This window comes from Actinia tenebrosa, unplaced genomic scaffold, assembly GCF_029948245.1.
Source record: "Actinia tenebrosa isolate PJP-AT-01 unplaced genomic scaffold, QUT_ActTen_1.0 PGA_scaffold13__45_contigs__length_12533684, whole genome shotgun sequence".
NCBI classification, from domain to species: Eukaryota; Metazoa; Cnidaria; class Anthozoa; order Actiniaria; family Actiniidae; genus Actinia; species Actinia tenebrosa.
The window spans coordinates 7,514,801-7,534,815 of NW_028292573.1; the positions used below are offsets into that span (position 1 = coordinate 7,514,801).

At 40.8% G+C, this 20,015-nt stretch overlaps 1 protein-coding gene across 1 annotated transcript in view; it reads left to right on the forward strand.

The window, feature by feature from the left end:
* Positions 1–18,047, forward strand: part of LOC116304189 (pre-mRNA-processing factor 6) — a 44,002-nt gene extending 25,955 nt beyond the window's left edge. Inside the window, exons 15-26 of the mRNA XM_089028864.1 lie at positions 1,630–1,738; positions 2,212–2,281; positions 3,247–3,368; positions 4,438–4,531; positions 6,651–6,772; positions 7,785–7,827; positions 8,543–8,593; positions 8,692–8,742; positions 9,206–9,280; positions 10,220–10,283; positions 10,554–10,623; positions 17,981–18,047. Coding sequence (XP_088884990.1) covers positions 1,630–1,738; positions 2,212–2,281; positions 3,247–3,368; positions 4,438–4,531; positions 6,651–6,772; positions 7,785–7,827; positions 8,543–8,593; positions 8,692–8,742; positions 9,206–9,280; positions 10,220–10,283; positions 10,554–10,623; positions 17,981–18,038 — 929 coding nt within the window. The 3' untranslated portion in view covers positions 18,039–18,047. The remainder of the gene's footprint in view (positions 1–1,629; positions 1,739–2,211; positions 2,282–3,246; positions 3,369–4,437; positions 4,532–6,650; positions 6,773–7,784; positions 7,828–8,542; positions 8,594–8,691; positions 8,743–9,205; positions 9,281–10,219; positions 10,284–10,553; positions 10,624–17,980) is intronic.
* Positions 18,048–20,015: the final 1,968 nt, after the last annotated feature.

Sequence of the window (20,015 nt, forward strand, 5' to 3'; positions counted from 1 at the left end):
CCTCCTTCCTTCCTTCTCCTTCCTTGCTTGCTTCTTCCTTGCTTGCTTGCTTCCTTTCCTTGCTTCTTTCCTTCCTTCCTTTCCTTGCTGCCTTGCTTTCCTTCCTCCTTGCTTCCCCTTCTTAATCTTCCTTCTTCCTTTCCTTCTTTTCTTCCTTCCTTCCTTGAAGTTTCCTTCATTAATTTTCCTTCTTTTTTTTCCTTAATTCCTCCTCCTAACTTGAGTAAGCTTGCTTGCTTGTTCCTTCCTTCCTTCCTTCCTTCCTTTGATCCTTTTTTTTCCTTCCTTTGCTTTTTCGCTTCCTTCCTTCCTGATTTCTTCCTTTCCTTCCTTCCTTGTTCCTTCGCTTGCCTTGCTTCTTCCTTCCTTCCTTCCCTAATCCTTACTTCCGTTCCTTCCTTCCTTGCTTTCTTCCTTCCTTCCTTCCTTCCTCTTCCTCTCTCCCTACTTGCTTCCTTGCTTGCTTGCTTGCTTGCTTGCTTAAGCTTGCTTCCTGCTTGCATTCCTTCCTTCCTTCCTTCCTTCCTTCCTCCTTGCTTGCTTTCTTGCCTTGCTTGCTTCCTTCCTTCCTTCCTTTCCTTTTTTTGCTTACTTGCTTTCTTGCTTCCTTCCTTCCTTGCTTCCTTCTCCTTCCTTCGTTCCTTCTCTCCCTCCTTGCTTCCTTGCTTTCTTTCCTTCCCTTCCTTCCTTGCCTTCCTTCCTTCCTTCCTTTCTTCCTTGCTTTCTTCCTTTCCTTCCTTCCTTCCTATCTCCCCCTACTTGCTTCCTTCTCTTGCTTGCTTGCTTGCTTGCTTAAGCTTGCTTCTTGCTTGCTTCCTTCTTTTCTTTCCTTCCTCCTTCCTTCCTTCCTTCTTGCTGCTTGCTTGCTTGCTTCCTTCCTCCTTCCTTCCTTCTTTGCAGGATTACTTTACATTGCTTTCCTTCCTTCCTTCCTTGCTTCCTTCCTTCCTTTCCCGGTCTCTTATCCTCCTTTTTGTTTGCCCTGCCTTCCTTTCCCTTCCTTCCTTCCTTCCTTCCTTGCTTACTTGCTTGATCTTCCTTCCTTCCCTTCCTTCCCTACTGCTTCCTTTTGCTTGACCTTGCCTTTTCCTTCTATCCTTCTTTCCTTCCTCCTTCCTTCCTTCTCCTTGCTTGCTTCTTGGAGTATAGCTTCCTTCTCTTCCCTTTTCCTTGCTTTCCTTCCTTCATTCCTTCCTTCCTTCCTTCCTTCCCTTACCTCCTTTCTGCTCAATCCTTCCTTCCTTCCCTTCCTCTTCCAACTTCCTCCTTCCCTTCCTTCCTTCCATTCCTTCTATGCCGTCCTTCCTTCCTCCTTCCTTCCCTTCTTCCTTCCCTCTTTCCTTCATTCCCTCCTTCCTACCATTCATCCATCAATCCATCCATCCATCCACTCATCCATCCATCCTTCCATCCACCCACCCACCCATTCAACGATCCATCGGTCCGTCCGTCCGTCAATCCATCCATTCTTTTATCCATTCATTGGTTCATTTATTCATTTATTCGTTCATCTTTCCAGGCATTTATTCATCCCTTCAAATAATCGATCTTTCAATCCTTATATTGATTCATTCTTCCATCCTGCCATTCAGTTCATTCACTCATATATTTCTGTCATTTTTTTCCCAGCCATTGCTTCTCTCAAGAGTAATGGAGTAGAAATCAACAGAGACCAGTGGATACTAGATGCTGAGTTGTGTGAGAAAGCTAGTAGTGTACACACTTGTCAGGCTATAATGTGAGTATAAACTGGGTCACATGTCACATGTACCGTATAAACCATGCTTTAAACGTGTCTGCCCTAATCTCTGCGTAATAGAGACAGACATGACCACAAGCAATATACACATACTTAGTACAGCATTGATGTGTTAGGAGTGAGAAAAGACAAACACTGTTAATAAGAAGTATAAAGACAGGTCTGCGCACTAGAGACAGACATGACCACAAGCGATATACACAGACTTAGTACAGCATTGATGTGATAGGAGTGAGAAAGACAAACACTGTTAATAAGAAGTGTAAAGACAGGTCTGCGCACTAGAGACATACATGACCACAAGCAATATACACAGACTCAGTACAGTATTGATGTGATAGGAGTGAGAAAAGACAAACACTGTTAATAAGAAGTGTAAAGACAGGTCTGCGCACTAGAGACAAACATCTTATATAATAGCCGATCTAATGTTGTGTTGTGTTATATTACAGCCGTAGCGTCATTGGTGTCGGTGTTGAAGAAGAGGATCGCAAACACACGTGGATGGAAGATGCTGATAGCGTAAGTGTTGTTTTCTCCCTTGCTTCTCTCTAGGTTCTCTAGTTTTCCTCCTTCTATTAAGTTATTCCTTTCACTCCTAAAGCAGCCATGAAACGAGTACGCGCGGAATGTTATCATGACTTTCTGGGTGTGATTCCTAGGTGAGAAGCATTATGAATGCCCCTGGGTCGGTAGTTGCCTATTTAAGCGAGAAAATCCAAGGTTTCGACCTCATTTGCTTAGGTTCGCCTTACCAGTCAGTGCTAGACGGATTTTTGACCCCACCCACCTTCCCTTCGGCGACGTTTCTCCATTATAACAGTTCAGTCCGGAAGCTTAATCACAGCCTCGGCAAAACTCGTGTTCCCAAAACTTAACCACGTGTATGAGGTGAATGGCTGCTTTGGCGGTGAAAATGATATACTATTCAAATAATCGTTATATTGTAATAATAATAATAGTAATTGGAGGTTCTTATATAGCGCATTTGTACAACGTCTCGCTGCGCTTTACATTTATGACCAGTGGAGGACTTTACGGGCTGCATATTAAGGCGCTATTAGCAGCCGTGCAGCTTACAATCATGAGTGATTTATTAGTACATTAGTGCTATGCTTCCAGAAAGGGATAGCCTGTTGAACCGGGAGACAATCCCCTACTCTTACACGAATAATTTAACAGGTTCTTTTATGTCCCCCATTTACTGTAGGTTAGGAAGGGTTGGGAGACAGGGCCTACGGTTTTAAGTCCTTGTCCGAGAAGACTTGCAGGTCTAACCATTTGTAGATGTAATTACAAGGGCAGCAACTTCTCCTTAGTTATTTTAAGACCCTTAGTGAAAATTAAAATATTATGTCATTTTTATTTCATAAAAGGAATAAAAAAATGCTTGCTGTGATGTGTACAGTTATAAAGTTCTCATTATTCAAGAAAAAAGGTTTAAAACTATGATATACATTAACCGTGTTGCTTTGCTTACTCCACAGTGCGTTGCCCATAATGCATACGAGTGTGCGAGAGCAATCTACGCGCATGCGCTGACGGTCTTCCCAAGCAAGAAGAGCGTATGGCTGAGAGCAGCATACTTTGAAAAGAATTACGGCACAAGGTAATTAGAAGGAAAAGTGAAAGAAAGAAAAAATTTTAAACAACATGGCGGACATGTCTTTTGTCCTTGTGTATATGACGTCATAGCCGCCATGTTGGTTGACTTTGGGTCTTGGTTTCTTTTGTTATATCAACCAACATGGCGGCCATGTCTTTTGTTCTTGTGTATATGACGTCATAGCCGCCATGTTGGTTGACTTTGGGTCTTGGTTTCTTTTGTTATATCAACCAACGTGGCGTCCATGTCTTTTGTCCTTGTGTATATGACGTCATAGCCGCCATGTTGGTTGATTTTGGGTCTTGGTTTCTTTCGTTATATCAATCAACATGGCGGCCATGTGTTTTGTCCTTGTGTATATGACGACATAGCCGTCATGTTGGTTGACTTTGGGTCTTGGTTTCTTTCGTTATATCAACCAACATGGCGGCCATGTCTTTTGTCCTTATGTATGTGACGTCATAGCCGCCATGTTGGTTGACTTCGGGTCTTGGTTTCTTTCGTTATATCAACCAACATGGCGGCCATGTCTTTAGTTCTTGTGTATATGACGTCATAGCCGCCATGTTGGTTGACTTTGGGTCTTGGTTTCTTTCGTTATATCAACCAACATGGCGGCCATGTCTTTTGTCCTTATGTATGTGACGTCATAGCCGCCATGTTGGTTGACTTCGGGTCTTGGTTTCTTTCGTTATATCAACCAACATGGCGGCCATGTCTTTTGTTCTTGTGTATATGACGTCATAGCCGCCATGTTGGTTGACTTCGGGTCTTGGTTTCTTTCATTATATCAACCAACATGGCGGCCATGTCTTTTGTTCTTGTGTATATGACGTCATAGCCGCCATGTTGGTTGATTTTGGGTCTTGGTTTCTTTCGTTATATCAACCAACGTGGCGGCCATGTCTTTTGTCCTTGTGTATGTGACGTCATAGCCGCCATGTTGGTTGATTTTGGGTCTTGGTTTCTTTCGTTATATCAACCAACATGGCGGCCATGTCTTTTGTTCTTGTGTATGTGACGTCATAGCCGCCATGTTGTTTGGCCTCTGAAAGATATTATATGATAACAGGGAGTCGCTGGAAGCATTACTACAGAATGCTGTAAAACACTGTCCGAAGGCTGAGGTCCTCTGGTTGATGGGAGCCAAGTCCAAATGGATGGCAGTAAGTAGAGCCTATCAAAACCTTTTTGTCTGAACGACCGTTTTTAAAATCGTCTGCAATAGACTTCTTTACCTTTGAACGCAATGTTTGCCTCTTTCGGACCATGTGTCATTCCCTAGAGTATCATTTCTTTGTTTAACGGTTGCACATGAGAAGACACATGAATATGGATACAACTCAAACAAAGAATCTTATTCTCAAGACCATGTGTCATTCCCTAGAGTATCATTTCTTTGTTTAATGGTTGTGCATGAGAAGACACATGAATATGGATACAACTCAAACAAAGAATCTTATTCTCAAGAGAATGTGTCATTCCCTAGAGTATCATTTCTTTGTTTAATGGTTGTGCATGAGAAGACACATGAATATGGATACAACTCAAACAAAGAATCTTATTCTCAAGACCATGTGTCATTCCCTAGAGTATCATTTCTTTGTTTAATGGTTGTGCATGAGAAGACACATGAATATGGATACAACTCAAACAAAGAATCTTATTCTCAAGAGAATGTGTCATTCCCTAGAGTATCATTTCTTTGTTTAACGGTTGCACATGAGAAGACACATGAATATGGATACAACTTAAACAAAGAATCTTATTCTCAAGAGAATGTGTCATTCCCTAGAGTATCATTTCTTTGTTTAATGGTTGTGCATGAGAAGACACATGAATATGGATACAACTCAAACAAAGAATCTTATTATCAAGAGAATGTGTCATTCCCTAGAGTATCATTTCTTTGTTTAATGGTTGTGCATGAGAAGACACATGAATATGGATACAACTCAAACAAAGAATCTTATTCTCAAGAGAATGTGTCATTCCCTAGAGTATCATTTCTTTGTTTAATGGTTGCACATGAGAAGACACATGAATATGGATACAACTCAAACAAAGAATCTTATTCTCAAGACCATGTGTCATTCCCTAGAGTATCATTTCTTTGTTTAACGGTTGCACATGAGAAGACACATGAATATGGATACAACTCAAACAAAGAATCTTATTCTCAAGAATGTGTCATTCCCTAGAGTATCATTTCTTTGTTTAACGGTTGCACATGAGAAGACACATGAATATGGATACAACTCAAACAAAGAATCTTATTCTCAAGAATGTGTCATTCCCTAGAGTATCATTTCTTTGTTTAACGGTTGCACATGAGAAGACACATGAATATGGATACAACTCAAACAAAGAATCTTATTCTCAAGAATGTGTCATTCCCTAGAGTATCATTTCTTTGTTTAACGGTTGCACATGAGAAGACACATGAATATGGATACAACTCAAACAAAGAATCTTATTCTCAAGACCATGTGTCATTCCCTAGAGTATCATTTCTTTGTTTAATGGTTGTGCATCAGAAGACACATGAATATGGATACAACTCAAACAAAGAATCTTATTCTCAAGACCATGTGTCATTCCCTAGAGTATCATTTCTTTGTTTAACGGTTGCACATGAGAAGACACATGAATATGGATACAACTCAAACAAAGAATCTTATTCTCAAGAGAATGTGTCATTCCCTAGAGTATCATTTCTTTGTTTAACTGTTGCACATGAGAAGACACATGAATATGGATACAATTCAAACAAATAATTTTATTTTGAAGAGAATAGACCATTTTCGAATTCCAAATTACCGCTGTGTTCCTTGATTACAGACTCATTTACACAGCGTTAGCCTCTTATCAGTGTCTAAATATTCACAAATACCAACGGTAAAGTAAAGAATGCACAACTTCAACAATACAAACACTTTGAAATTCCACGGACCTTCACTGGAACACATCAATATTATACACATAACGACGCTAACCCTGAGCAACAGAGAACTCGAAACTGGAGTATGACACTGTATGAAATCGTCTACAGTCTAGGCTGTTGAGCATGCGCAGTTAAAGCTGTGACGTTATTGTTATCGCTGTCTACACGTACGGCAACGATAACAAGCTGGCCTTTTTTAAATCCCTCGCTATCGCTGTTCATCCAGAGGGATGTTAGTGTTTTTAAAAACGTCCCACTGGAAACGATGGATCCCGAGGTAATCATGGTATTATCGTCATTTAGAAAGCATTCATATTTTTCTTGATCCTTGACAATTTCAGAGTGACATACCTGCTGCAAGATCTATTCTCGCTCTAGCCTTCCAGGCCAATCCCAACAGTGAAGAGATTTGGTTAGCTGCCGTTAAACTGGAGAGTGAAAATAATGAAGATCAGAGAGCAAGGTAAAAATACATAACCTCATCCCCATTTCATTAATCAACTTACGTTGGATGATTTTAACCTACCTAAATGTCTAGCTTGTCACATGACGCCTGCTGATCTGAGAATATATGTCATCCAATCACAATCAGGATCGAGAAAATTTGCAAAAAATATGTTTCACTTTTCCTCTTAAAGTTAAGGATTTCCACGCCACCAAATGAGAAAAAATCGTTGTTATCAAGAGGTTGATATAATTACATAATATTTAAGATGACTGCCTACTTTTGGAAATTGATTTCAGCTGTTTTTTAAACTTCGATTTTCCGAATTGAAATTTAATGCTGATTCCAAAACTGGAAAGAAAAATAGGGTGTCCCGAGCTTGTTTTCGAGATAATCAGCATTTAATGGAAGCCTTCGCACCCGGCTACGCACGAGCCGTTTTGGAGCAAAAGTTGCGCCACCGGAAGCGATTAGAAAATAAGTAAGATTCATAAGATAATAGTTATTTGCAGACTATATGAGTGCACGAATGAGGGCTAGTCAATCATTCTACAATAATACATGGAAATTTTTGACAAAAAGACAGAGAGATACATTGGTTTGTCATATTTTGTAGTTTCGGTGCTCTTAAAAAATCTCATAAAGTCGAACAAAAATCAATACAAAAATGTAGATATAACCTAGATTTTTAGGAGGTTTTTCGAATGAGCTATTAAAAAATAGAGTCCCGTGCAAATTTGAGGGTTTTGCCCTGTTGAAGCTCAAAACGCGTATGGTTCTTCAATAAAATCCTGTAGATTTTTCAGCGGTTTTTGAACGGGAGCACATCGTGGGCTCAAATCGAACGTTCAAAAGTAGGCAGCCAGCCACATTCATGAGTTTTATATTTTTATAGCAATAGCGGGAATGTTTTTATTTAAGCATTGGTCATTGGTTAGCGCGCTTCCACCCCACACTGATTAAGCAACACCTGTCCTAACTCTACTAACACTGATAAACATTTACGTTACTCGTGTTTTTGCTTTCATAGGAAGCTGCTTCAAAGAGCACGAATGAATGCATGTACCGCTAGGGTAAGGTTTACATTTAATACTCGTGATGGAACTTAAAATGTGGCGGGCGCCTATCCTTCTCCGCGCGCTAATTAATGGGATTCCTCTGTTGCATTTTATGCCACAGGAAGTCCAAGGAGCAAAAAAGAGCCAAGGAGGTGCCTGCGGTGGAGGCTAGGGGGCGCCCATTCATACAACACTTTTAGTGACGATAAGCAATACACCCCTCGCATGTGACGTCAAATCAGCTCAATTTGGAGCACAAAACAAAAGAATGCAATCTCATGGGAATTGGAAAATCTTATTGTTGCATTCCGACTTGCTGCAAGTGACCTATACTCTTTATGAAATAACTATTATAAATCCCGCGTCCTGATTGGTTTGGAACGCGTGCTTTACCAGAGCACACAGCATGCGTGTACTTCCTATTTTGTCATTGCTGTCCAAAATAACGACAATTCTAAGTCGTATTTCATTAAAGAAAAAAAGACTTTCTCGCTGAGTTGTGTGCAGTTTTGGGATGCTTTGGGATGGGAAGAACAATCCACTACTTGCTTCTCCTAACACTTCTCATGTGTTCTGCCAACACACAGCACGCGCGCGCATTTTTCTATTTCTTCAGTATCTCATAGTTTGAACACTGTCTTGTTTGAGAATGTCTCTGTATGTGGCAATAGAAACCTTTGAACCTTCTAACCAATGTTTGTTTACCATGGTATATGTATTGTTCTTCTAGGTGATGATGAAGTCCATCAGACTAGAATGGGTTCTTGGTAATATTCCTGAGGTAAGTTTCCATGCTTGCTTATCCTTTCCCCTCCCTCTATCTTACACCCAGACACGACAAAGAGAAACTAACTTTTCTTTTATTGATTATTCTTGTAGGCGAGCAAACTACTCGAAGAAGCGGTTCAGAAATATCCTGACTTTCCAAAGGTAGCGAGGGGGATGGATGGATGGAGGGAGGGAGGGGTGAATGGAGGGGTGGAGGGTGGGTGGATGGGTGGATGGAGGGAGGGAGGGACGGACGGACGGACGGATGAATGGATGGATGGAGGGTGGGTGGGTGGGTCGATGAATGGATGGAGGGAGGAAGGGATGGAGGGATGGAGGGTGGGTGGATGGGTGTGTGGGTGGATGAATGGATGGAGGGAGGGGGGGATGGAGGGAGGGAGGGATGAAGGGATGGAAGGATGGAGGGTGGGTGGGTGGGTGGGTGGATGGATGGATAAATGGATAAATGGAAAGATGTGAGTTAGATTGATATGGAGAGCTCGATGGATAAAATGTTTCATGGGAGGGAGGAAGAAAAAAAGAATAAATTAGTTGGTCGAGACAAATGAGAAATGAAATGGATGGATAGGATTATCTTTCTTACATGGTTTATTATTTGTTGTAGTTGTGGATGATGAAAGGTCAAATCCAGCAACAAAAAGGAAACCAGGAGGAGGCTAGAGAAGCTTACAAACTAGGGGTGAGTGAGTCAATGCTCTTGATGTTATGTCATGTTCCCTTCAGTATAGTTTCTTTTTGAATAATTTAATTATTATCATTGTTATTTATTATTTATTATTATTATTATTACTATTACAGTATATTTTAATTTTGATAATTAATTTATCTGAATTGAAAGATAAGCAATATAATGCCTATGCAAAACAAAGAACGTCTAGAGAGTAGTGAAAATAAAAATGGCACGATCAGCAACAGCACCAGCATTGCCTTCAATATCCTCGATATTATAATCGACATTGTGTTCTCCAGCAACATCATTATTATCATGACCATCATCACAAATACCCTCATTATCACCACCATCCACGACCATTATCATCATCACTTCCACCATCATCATTATCATCACCACCATCCACCATCATCATCACCATCACCACTTCCACCACCATCAACATCATCATCACCATCACCATCGCCACTTCCACCATCATCATCATCATCACCATCACCACTTCCACCACCATCAACATCATCATCACCATCACCACTTCCACCACCATCAACATCATCATCACCATCACCACTTCCACCACCATCAACATCATCATCACCATCACCACTTCCACCATCATCATCATCATCACCATCACCACTTCCACCACCATCAACATAATCATCACCATCACCACTTCCACCACCATCAACATCATCATCACCATCATCATTTCCACCATCATCACTTCCACCATCATTGCCATCATCATCATCATCATCACCATTGTTATCATCACCACCACCATCATTGCCATCATCATCATCATCATCACCATTGTTATCATCACCATCCACCATCATCATTATTACCATCATAACCTTTTCTGTTCAATTATAGTTAAGAAAATGAAGTCCCCCTACATCTTCCATCTAACGACTTTCTCCTGGGTTTTTTTCCAAGGTCAAGAAATGTCCACATTCTATTCCTCTTTGGCTGTTATGGGCAAGATTAGAAGAAAAGATGGGTAAGCCATTGAAGTTGTCACGCACTCATTGATCTTGTCACGCACTAATTGGACTTGTCATATGCTCGTTGAGTTATAACGCATTTATTGACCTTCTCACGCACTCATTGATCTTGTTATACGCCCATTCATTTTGTCACGCGCTCATTGATCTTGTCACGCAATTATCGATCTCGCCACGAAATCCTTGATCTTTTCACGCACTCATTGATCTTGTCACGCATTCATGTCTCATGTCAGATCTTATAAATGAATGTTTGTTCACACCAGGACATACAACGAAAGCGAGGTCTGTGTTGGAGCAGGGAAGACAGAAGAATCCAAAGTGTCCAGAGTTGTGGTTAGTATTGAGTTTGAAGAACACTATAGACCCATTGCAGCACGTTAGAATGCAGCTTAATATGGAAGACATAACGATAGGTTTTCGATTTTAAAAAAAACATTTCACAACCACCACTCCCCGTACGGGGCTCTTCTGTGAGGTTCCCTTCACGCAATACCACTACATTCTATATTTACAACATACAACACTAGCACATACCCTGGACAGACCATGAAATCGTAGGGGATTTTGCACTGTTGAGAAAATGGCTTTAGAGCACTCATGGTGTGATGTACTGCTGTTGTTTTAGCGCTCATGCAGCGATACCTTATTACCTTATATACCTTAGTACGACTATACAATGTGCACATAACCTGGACAGACCATGAAATCGTATGGAAAAATGGTCATTTTTAGGACCCTTTTAGTTTGATGTGCTGCTGTACTGCTCTTAGTCTGTTTATTAGGTTTAATATTTGCTAGTGTATATGAGATACTTGGAAGATGATGGAATCAGGAGCCGAGTAAGATGTATAGACGATAAGAAAAGAAAGGAAATACTAGAGCGTTGTAAGGATAACTGCGATAACAAGGTTACTGAACATCATGATTTTTAGCTCGTGAAGAGCTATTGGGGTGGCTAGATTTCGCATTTTTCGGATACCGCTTCTCAGCCAATCATTTTGGGTAATTCCCGTAACCATGGAATCCATTGTATTCGCAAAGTGACGTCACTGGAGAGGAAGCCATTTTGGACTTTCGATCACTTCATAATGACATGTAATCAGCACATATTTTGAGTATTCTTAGTTTACTTGATGCTCTTTTTATTAGACCTTGAGATATGAGATTGTCGTATTTATCATTACGTTGAGAGAAGAATTCGAAAACAGTCTGGTTTGTCATATATTGGATCGATTACACATTTCGTAACCAGAAATCCGGAAAAAAATGATTGTAGCCAATCAGAAGCCAATAAATTAATTGATAAAGACAACAGTTTGTTTGCACAAAACATAACTCTGACTATCACCTTACTCGGGTCACAATACCCTCAATGAAATGAGTCACCAAGTGTCATTTGTTATCTTCTTAGTTCATTGGTACTCAAAAAGCTTCACGAGCTTACCATGGGCTTACCTTTGATTGGTTATACAAGAAGGCCATTATTTGATTGAATGTGATTACCATACGCCTCGGCTGCTGCCCGTAAACTATGAAAGCTCTTTCCTGGATTCTAAATCCGACCTATATAATGTGCGACTGTGATGCACCTTTTGTGACTTATGGACGACTTAAAGTATGCTCGAATTGTCTTGAGCAAGAACCTATAGTGACCTCAGTACCTTCTCTCAAGTGTTGTGATAAGCTAATGCGAATACGAGAAGATACTTCTGCATTTTGCAACTCCTGCGGAAAGATAAAAGAGAGGTTAAGCTTGTCGTTTACGGCAAACGTGAAACGTCAGTTGACCATTCAAAAATTCTTTAAAATTAGTGAAAAGGAATCTCAATGATCTCCAAGTAGTAGATAAAAATAAGAATATGTGTTTTTGTCGGGAAGGTTTGCAAAAGGTTAAGTGAAATGTAGGGAAACGATGAAAACGTGGTCACGTTTGCCGTTTGCGGGAAGGAAAAACGGGAATCTTAATCTGCCTATTATTCAACGCCGTACCGTGTGCGACGATGGACTAATATTTTGCTAACGGGGGTCGCAGGAGAACGCCTTACAAGAAAATAAAGTACTTTAGAGAGTGGATGAATCGTATTCAAGGTCGTTATCCCGTGTTTTCAGACGACCCAACGAAGGAAAAAATTAAAGCCAACCTCGAAGAACGGACTCCACAGGGTTTGAAGAAAACCTTGAGGAAGTTAAAGCTAGGACATTATAAGGATAATTCTTACCTTTTATCTGAGATTACAGGAGAGAAAATACCCGAGGTTTCTGTATATACCATGCTCAAAGCCGAGCAGATGTTTGTTCGACTGAATAAGGAGATTCTTTATTATTACCGCCACCCGGTTAGCTCAGTTGGTAAGAGCGTCGGTCTGTTGTGCGGGAGGGAGGTCGTGGTTCAAGCCTCTGCCGGACCAACACTCAGGTCAGGGTCTTAAAATAACTGAGGAGAAGGTGCTGCCTTTGCAATAATATCTGCAAATGGTTAGACCTTCAAGTCTTCTTGGACAAGGACTTTAAACCGTAGGCACTGTCTCCTAACCCTTCCTAACCTACAGTAAAATGGGGGACATAAAAGAACGTAAAAAGACGTAAAAAGAAACCCTGGCAGTGACCATCTTCAGTGCCTACACTTCATACTAACCATCTCTCATGCTTGTAAATTGCATAAAGCAATCTGTCATTCACAACTCCATGTGAAGCGCATTTGATTATATCCACATATTAAAGGGCGCTATAAAAAATCATAATCATTTCATTTTCATCATTTCATTATCCTGACTTGATCTACGAAATATTTTACAAAATAGACCCCAACCACCCCCTCTTGGGATGGATTCCAAGAAAATAGTGCAGGTGGATCTTATGGCATAAGATGAGCATGCGCACTTGGTCTCTTCCTTTTTATGTCGAAGAAACGTTTCGACTCGCTTGTTACTGACACTAATGGAATCTTAAACGAGATTTGGAACCTCTTTCCCGATACTCGAGAGTTCTTAACCAGGGCGAAGGTCTTCCTCAATGAGAAGTACTTTGGGGAAACGCCTGCAGCCAAGAAACCCAAGGACTTAGAAGGTATCGAAAGAAAGTTAAGGGATAGCCTGAACGATGAACGCTTCCTAGACTATGCCAACATCGAACAAGATCTAAAGGATGAAAATCGCGAGGAGATTTTGGAAAGCATTAGTCTGTTGTCGAGAGCCATCGGGGATTGCGATAGAAAGGCAATTTATTATTCTGCCCTACAAGGACTTTTCCTGAAACGCTTGTCCAAGAAAGACAGGGAGGAAATCAAGATGTCCAAGAGTCACAAAAGCTTCTTGATTAGTCTTGGTCGTTTGGTTAAGGATTATCCAAGGTTGAGGCACTGTGAACTGCCTTTGAATTTCTTTTGTGGAAAGCTGGGCGTCATTCGGGCCATTTGTGAGAATTCTGAGGGCTTTTGGGAAAGGGGTTGACTGTTTTACTGACTGGATTTGTCGTTGCAAATAAAACTTCAATAATTTGCATAATTCCTAGACTGACTTAAATTAAATCCCGTCTGGCTTTTCTCAAAACAAATACTTACTAAGCGAGTTTTCTTTGAAGCTCGCTTTTTTCCTGTTTGTATATATTTTTTCTTTCCTACTCGGTTATGTCCTTGACTACCACTTTTTTGTCCCTAATTTCGCTTTTCATTTTCTCGTGCTTATTTTCCTCGGCTAAAATAAGCGAGAATCCTTTGTCATCAATCTCCCTGTCACGTAACGTTTTGCTGGTAAGGTCAGCAATTGTATTACTCTTGTATTTTGCCAGCATCATATTCTGTTCGTGTTTTGAAATTTTCGCGGATAATTTCTTCATGATAGTAGCTGAAATAATTCCACACACAGCCCCAACACCTGCCAAAGGCACCCCTACGGTAACACCTGGTCCTGTTAAGCTTGTAGCGACGCCAGTGCCTGTAAGTGCCACGCTTAAGCTACCAGTAGTTATGGCTACCTTCTAGCCTATGCCTTGCCTGAGAATCTAAGTAAGCCAGTATCAAATTTGCTTTATTTAGACGAAAGTTCTCGGCGTTTATCTCATCAGGAACCGTAGGATATAGCGGTGGAGCAGTCGGTTCTTTAACATCCATTATATACTAATGTACAATGCCTTTGGAAACGACATAGAGGATAAGCATCTACACGACAAGCGTGATTTTTAGATCTTTAGAGCTTTCAAGAAGGCGTTTCCCCATGCGGACTTCGATAAGTTTGAGCCCAGGTCTGATGGTATCTACTACATACCCGCTGGGGAAAGGATGTACAGTAGCGCTGATTTGACCCCTAAGTTAGCTAAACCCCGGAGACCGGAGGAATGGAGACCGCTCTTAGCTACCCATTCTACGATAACAAGAGCGGTACAGATGCGTTTGCAAAGCAGGTTACATCTTTAGAGATTCCTGTGACGAAGTCTAAGACCTTTGACGTGACTGTCAGAGATGTTTTCAAAGAAACTACCATAGCACACACATCGGAGAAAGAGTCAAGAAGATGGTTATCGGCTTCTAACAGGGACGTAGCGTGGGAGAATCAAAGATATTGGGCTAAAGACTGTCCTAACTGCGGTATGTGCCGTAGAGATCACGTCTTTATATGTTTGGAGGGCGGCAGCGACAAGGAAGACTTCGAAAGTGTCCCACAGCCTTTGATGACTACTAAGAGTAAGCACCGACTGCGCAAAGAAGAGCGAATACTGGAACGACCAGGAGACGAATATGAAGGCTCCTCCGAAGGCCGCAAAGCGCAGATAGACTCCGTAGTGAACGGACTATTCTAGGCCTGTTCTAAGATATCTAGGGTCGATGAACGCTCTGCTTTAAGATGTATTGTTTAGTTATGGTTAACTGAGGTACTTCGAGATATCCTCCTAACCTCTACAAAATGCAAAAATGCAAATCTAACCAATATCCAACAAAACAACATTATTCAGCATAGCGCTTAACGACCCTAGATATCTTAGAACTCCAAAAAATAGTCAACCAATATTCAACGATACAACATCATACAGTATAGCTCTCCTCGGACCCCAGACATCTTAGGAGTGCGGCAGGGTAAAAAAAAATGAGGTGTCTAAACAATACAACAATATTCAATATGCGATTCAGCGACCCCAGTACTTCCTTAACTTAGCACTTCCAACACGTCGATGCTCCAATACTCACGAGCGCTATCCTTAGTAATCTTTAATCCGTAATTCCTAACGTGGTATATTCTTTCTTCATTAGTTTCTCACGTAGCCGCGTGGGCGCCCAGACGGTAGTCAACCCCTGGTCGTCCCGCACTGTCAGCTTCATACTCTCGCCTATCAGAGTGTCTAGTAGTTCATAGTCCACGATGGCGTAGTTCTTACCCACCTCTAGGTCTCTCCACTTTGTCATCTCGGGGGCTTCTTGCAAAGCGTTTTCGAATTCCTCTTGCGTGATCATTATTACGTATATTTTTAAGATCTAAATGCGCAACCGCCTAGGCAATACAAGAATGCCCTGAGAACTCCTCCTCAAGGAATTCCTCGTTGCAATGAAGGCAGCGTATGTTGTATGTAAGTGGCTCACACTCTACGCAATCGTCAGTGGGTATGCTCGTGGTACCATCCATATACCTAAGGCGGGGCGCGCATGACATCCAGGATGATATCCTTCAGCCAATCTGCCAGTGTAAGCAGCGCAGCAAACCTACGCATGCGTACTGAGAATCCAATGTTTCTTCCAAATCCAAGACCCTTTTCTCTAGTTGTCTCCAACCCACAGGTTGCGGAGAGATAAAATTCGTGGTAGAAAATCTGTTAGGACCTTTCAGAGGCAAGTTCGACTACATAAGCGTCGTCTACTAAACTTGTTAAAACAGTTGAGGAGGCTGCTGTTATTACCTCACTAGTGGCAGGCATTGGATGGATAGGCAAGAAAGCACTGAAGAAAAAAATTCACGGGAGGACCCTAGCAGCAATGTGATGGAATTACGTAAAGATGACTGCTGCGGTCTGCTAGCTAGTGGGTAGTTACCCATGGGTTTGTCGTGTCTACCGCATTTATGGTCAGGTAATGCGTAGTACATTACTCTATTTCGCCAGGCTTTAATCTTCTCATCTCTTAGTCTCCACATCCCAGATTCGACCTCTTCTTCTGGCCCATACATCGGGGAGCCCTTCAACGTCGAATGCTCTCTCGGGTTAGGTACAGGCTATCCGTAGCTACCCTGAGAACTTCATCTACCTCAAACCGCATCAACATGCTTAGTAGATTTATGTGCGCATAAGCAAGCATGCTAGCACGTAAGTGGTGGTACTGTCACGCGGGGCATCGTAGAAAGATACTATCCAAAACCGTAGTAGCTTCTGGAGTGCCGTAGTCAATAACCTCACGTCCGAAATCTCACGTCCGACCAAGCATGGCCGTTATGACGGTAAACAACGATTCAGTAGCTCCGTCGTTTACGTAGGTTTCCCAACGGGCAATGGTCTTTTCTCGCTTAGGGGAAAGATTGCCTCCTCGGTTAGAATCTCTAAAGAATTCTCGCACTAAGTTAGCAACGCAATTACCAGCAGTGCGCATAGGTAGCATCTCTCCAAGGTCGGGATCTTCTATGCGTAGGAGCTCATAGACGACCACAGTCACGGGGTAGGCAACATTGTAGTACAAAGCATCTACCCCAACCAGGGCACCAGGGCGGATATCTCAGAAATTCACCTCGATGATTAATTGGCTCGTAGCTACGCTCTGAAACCCAGCTGCCATTTAACTCTTTAATGAACGTTACCATCAAGTAGTAATTACCTTCGGGCAGGTTCTCTAAGATATCTTCAGCACGCTCATGCGTCATGGTTGTTGCCATCCTCAGAAAAGGTCGTATAACTTAGCTGCATAGATTGCTTCACATTCCTCCATACTCGTCGAACTTCGCGGTTCCTAATGTATATATCACGGTCCATATACACTAGCGAATATTAAACCTAATAAGCAGGCTAAGAGCAGTACAGCAGCACATCAAACTAAAAGGGTCCTAAAATAACAATTTTCCATACGGTTTCATGGTCTGTCCAGGTTATGTACACATGGTATAGTCGTACTAAGGCACGAATAAGGTATCGCTACATGCGCGCTAAAATATCAGCAGGCACATCACACCATGAGTGCTCTAAAGCGATTTCCTCAAAAGTGCAAAATGCCATACGATTTCATGGTCTGTCCACGGTATGTGCTGCTACACTCAACTCACATGTTGATTTTATGGAGGGAAGAAACCGGAGAGCCCAGAGAAAACCCTCGTGCAAAGGGAGAGAACAACACATCAAATAAACTCAACTCACATATGATCCAGTCTGATCCGGGGCTCGAACCCGGACCACAGCGGTGAGAGGCGAGCGGTAAACCACTACGCCATCCATGCCACCCAGGTTTCCGATTCTCATAAGATGAAATTCTTTGGCTTTGTCCTCCAAATTGAGCTCCTTTGACGTCACATGCAAGTGGTCTGTTTATAACTTATTTACGACATGATCGCCTTGACGGCAGTTTTTTTCACTTACCCTAAACGTTTTCCTTTCTTTTCGTTTTCTTCCCTTCTTTTTTTTTTCACACTCTGTCTTTTTCCTCCTTTTTCTCATTTCCATTTTCTCCCTTGTCATCCATCCATTCCTGTTTCCTTTTGCCCAACCATTTTCTGTCTTTTTTCTTAAGGCTTGAAGCAGTACGTGTTGAGGTTCGAGGAGGCACAAAGACTTCTCCAAGACTTTAATGGCTAAAGGTATTGTTCAAGCTAAACCACATATGTAGTGTGTTGTTCTTTAATATGATTGGCTGAACAGTGATCTTCCCCGCACTCTATGATTGGTCTCTAAAGATGCATTTCAAAGTCTTACAAAATACGTTTAGTATAGTTAATTAGCCATTTCGAGGAGGAAGAGTTTTATGATAATAAGAAAACTCACGTTTTGGCACTTTTCAAGCTCACAAAGTCGGTACAAAGTTCATTGAGATGAATAAATTATCTCTGTGAGTGACGTTGAAGCCAGTTAAAAAGGATTCAAGAGCTCAATCTGATATAAATAGATTTTTTTCTATCAGAAAATCTAAATGACTTCTCCAATTCCCTTGGCAACCAGTTTATAAAGCTTTACTTCTATATTCTAAGCTATTTCGATCTATCTTCAGAAAGAAAAACGACGTTTTGCCTCCAAGCTCCAAAGTCGGTAAACAAGTTCATGTGAGATGACTAAATGTATCTCTGGGAGTGACGTTGATTTGAAGCCAGTAAAATGTTCAAGAGCTCACTCAGATAAATGTGATTTTTTTTTTCTCACAGAATATCTAATTACTCTTCACTCATAGAAAACCAGTTTAGAAACTCAATCTAATTTTCTGTGCAATTTAGACTTACATTCGAGATAGAAACCACACGTTTTAGCATTTTGACTCCAAAGTCACAAAGTCGATTAAAAAGTTCATGGGAATATGAATATCATATCTCTGCGCGTTGTACGTTGAAGCAGTAAAAGTCTCAAACTTTATACAGATAATAGATTTTTTCATAGATAGAGTAATCTTAGAGTACTTTTTTAGTTTTATAGAAAAACCAGTTTAGAAAAACTGTATTTTAAATTTTCTGGGACAATTTATGACTTACATTAAGAAGAGAAAACACACGTTTCGTGTCACTTTTGACTCCAAACTCAAAAAGTCGAGTACAACATTCATGTTGAGTATGAATGAATTATTTGTGAGTTGACGTCGAAGCCAGTTTAAAAAGTTTTCATAACTTTTACACCCAGATAAATAGAATTTTTTCTATAGGAAAATCTTATTTAATTCTCAATTACTTTGCAAACAGTTTTAGAAAAACTGAATTACAATTTTCTGAAGCTATTTTTGACCTATATCGAGAATGAAAACAAACGTTTTGGAACTTTGACTACAAGCTAACAACGTCGGTACAAAGTTCACGTCATATGTTCTTCTTTGTTATCCGCCCAGTGTGAGTGAATAAATATCTTGTGAGTGACGTTGGAAGCACTAGAGTCGTAAAAGTTCAAGAGCTCACTTCAGATAAATAGATTTTTTTTTTCGCAGAATATCTAATTTTCTCTCAAATCTAGAAACACCAGTTTTTAGGAAAACTCAATTCTAATTTCGTGCAAGTTATGACTTACACGAGAAGAACGAAAACGCCGTTTGGCACTTTTGACTCAAGCTCACAAATCGGCTACAAAATTCTGTGAGAGGAATTAAAATTTAAAATTACTTCTTTGAGTTGACGTGAAGTCCAGTAAAATGTTGCAATACTTCTCACCAGATAAAAATTTATTTTTTTTTAAAGAAATATTAATTTAATTCTTTCATTTTCTACGCATATAGTTTTAAAAAACTATTTAATTTCTGCGCAAGTTATGACTTACACGAGAAAGAAAGACCAACACGCGGTTTTGGCACTTTTGACGCAGCGTAATCGGTACAAAGTTATTGTGAGATGATATAATATTATAAAATTTTCATAGAAATCTTAATATTCTCTAATCCCTGGCAAACAGTTTTGAGAAAAACTGAATTCTATTTTGGGTATTTTTGATTCTATCTTCATAAAGACAACACACGTTTTTGCACTTTGACTCCAAGTCACAAAGTCGGTATCAAAGTCCGTGAAAAATCGGCTTCTAATTCGCGTTACACGGAATGCTACTCCGGATAATCTGGTCAGAGCTATCTATGGATCCAAGGC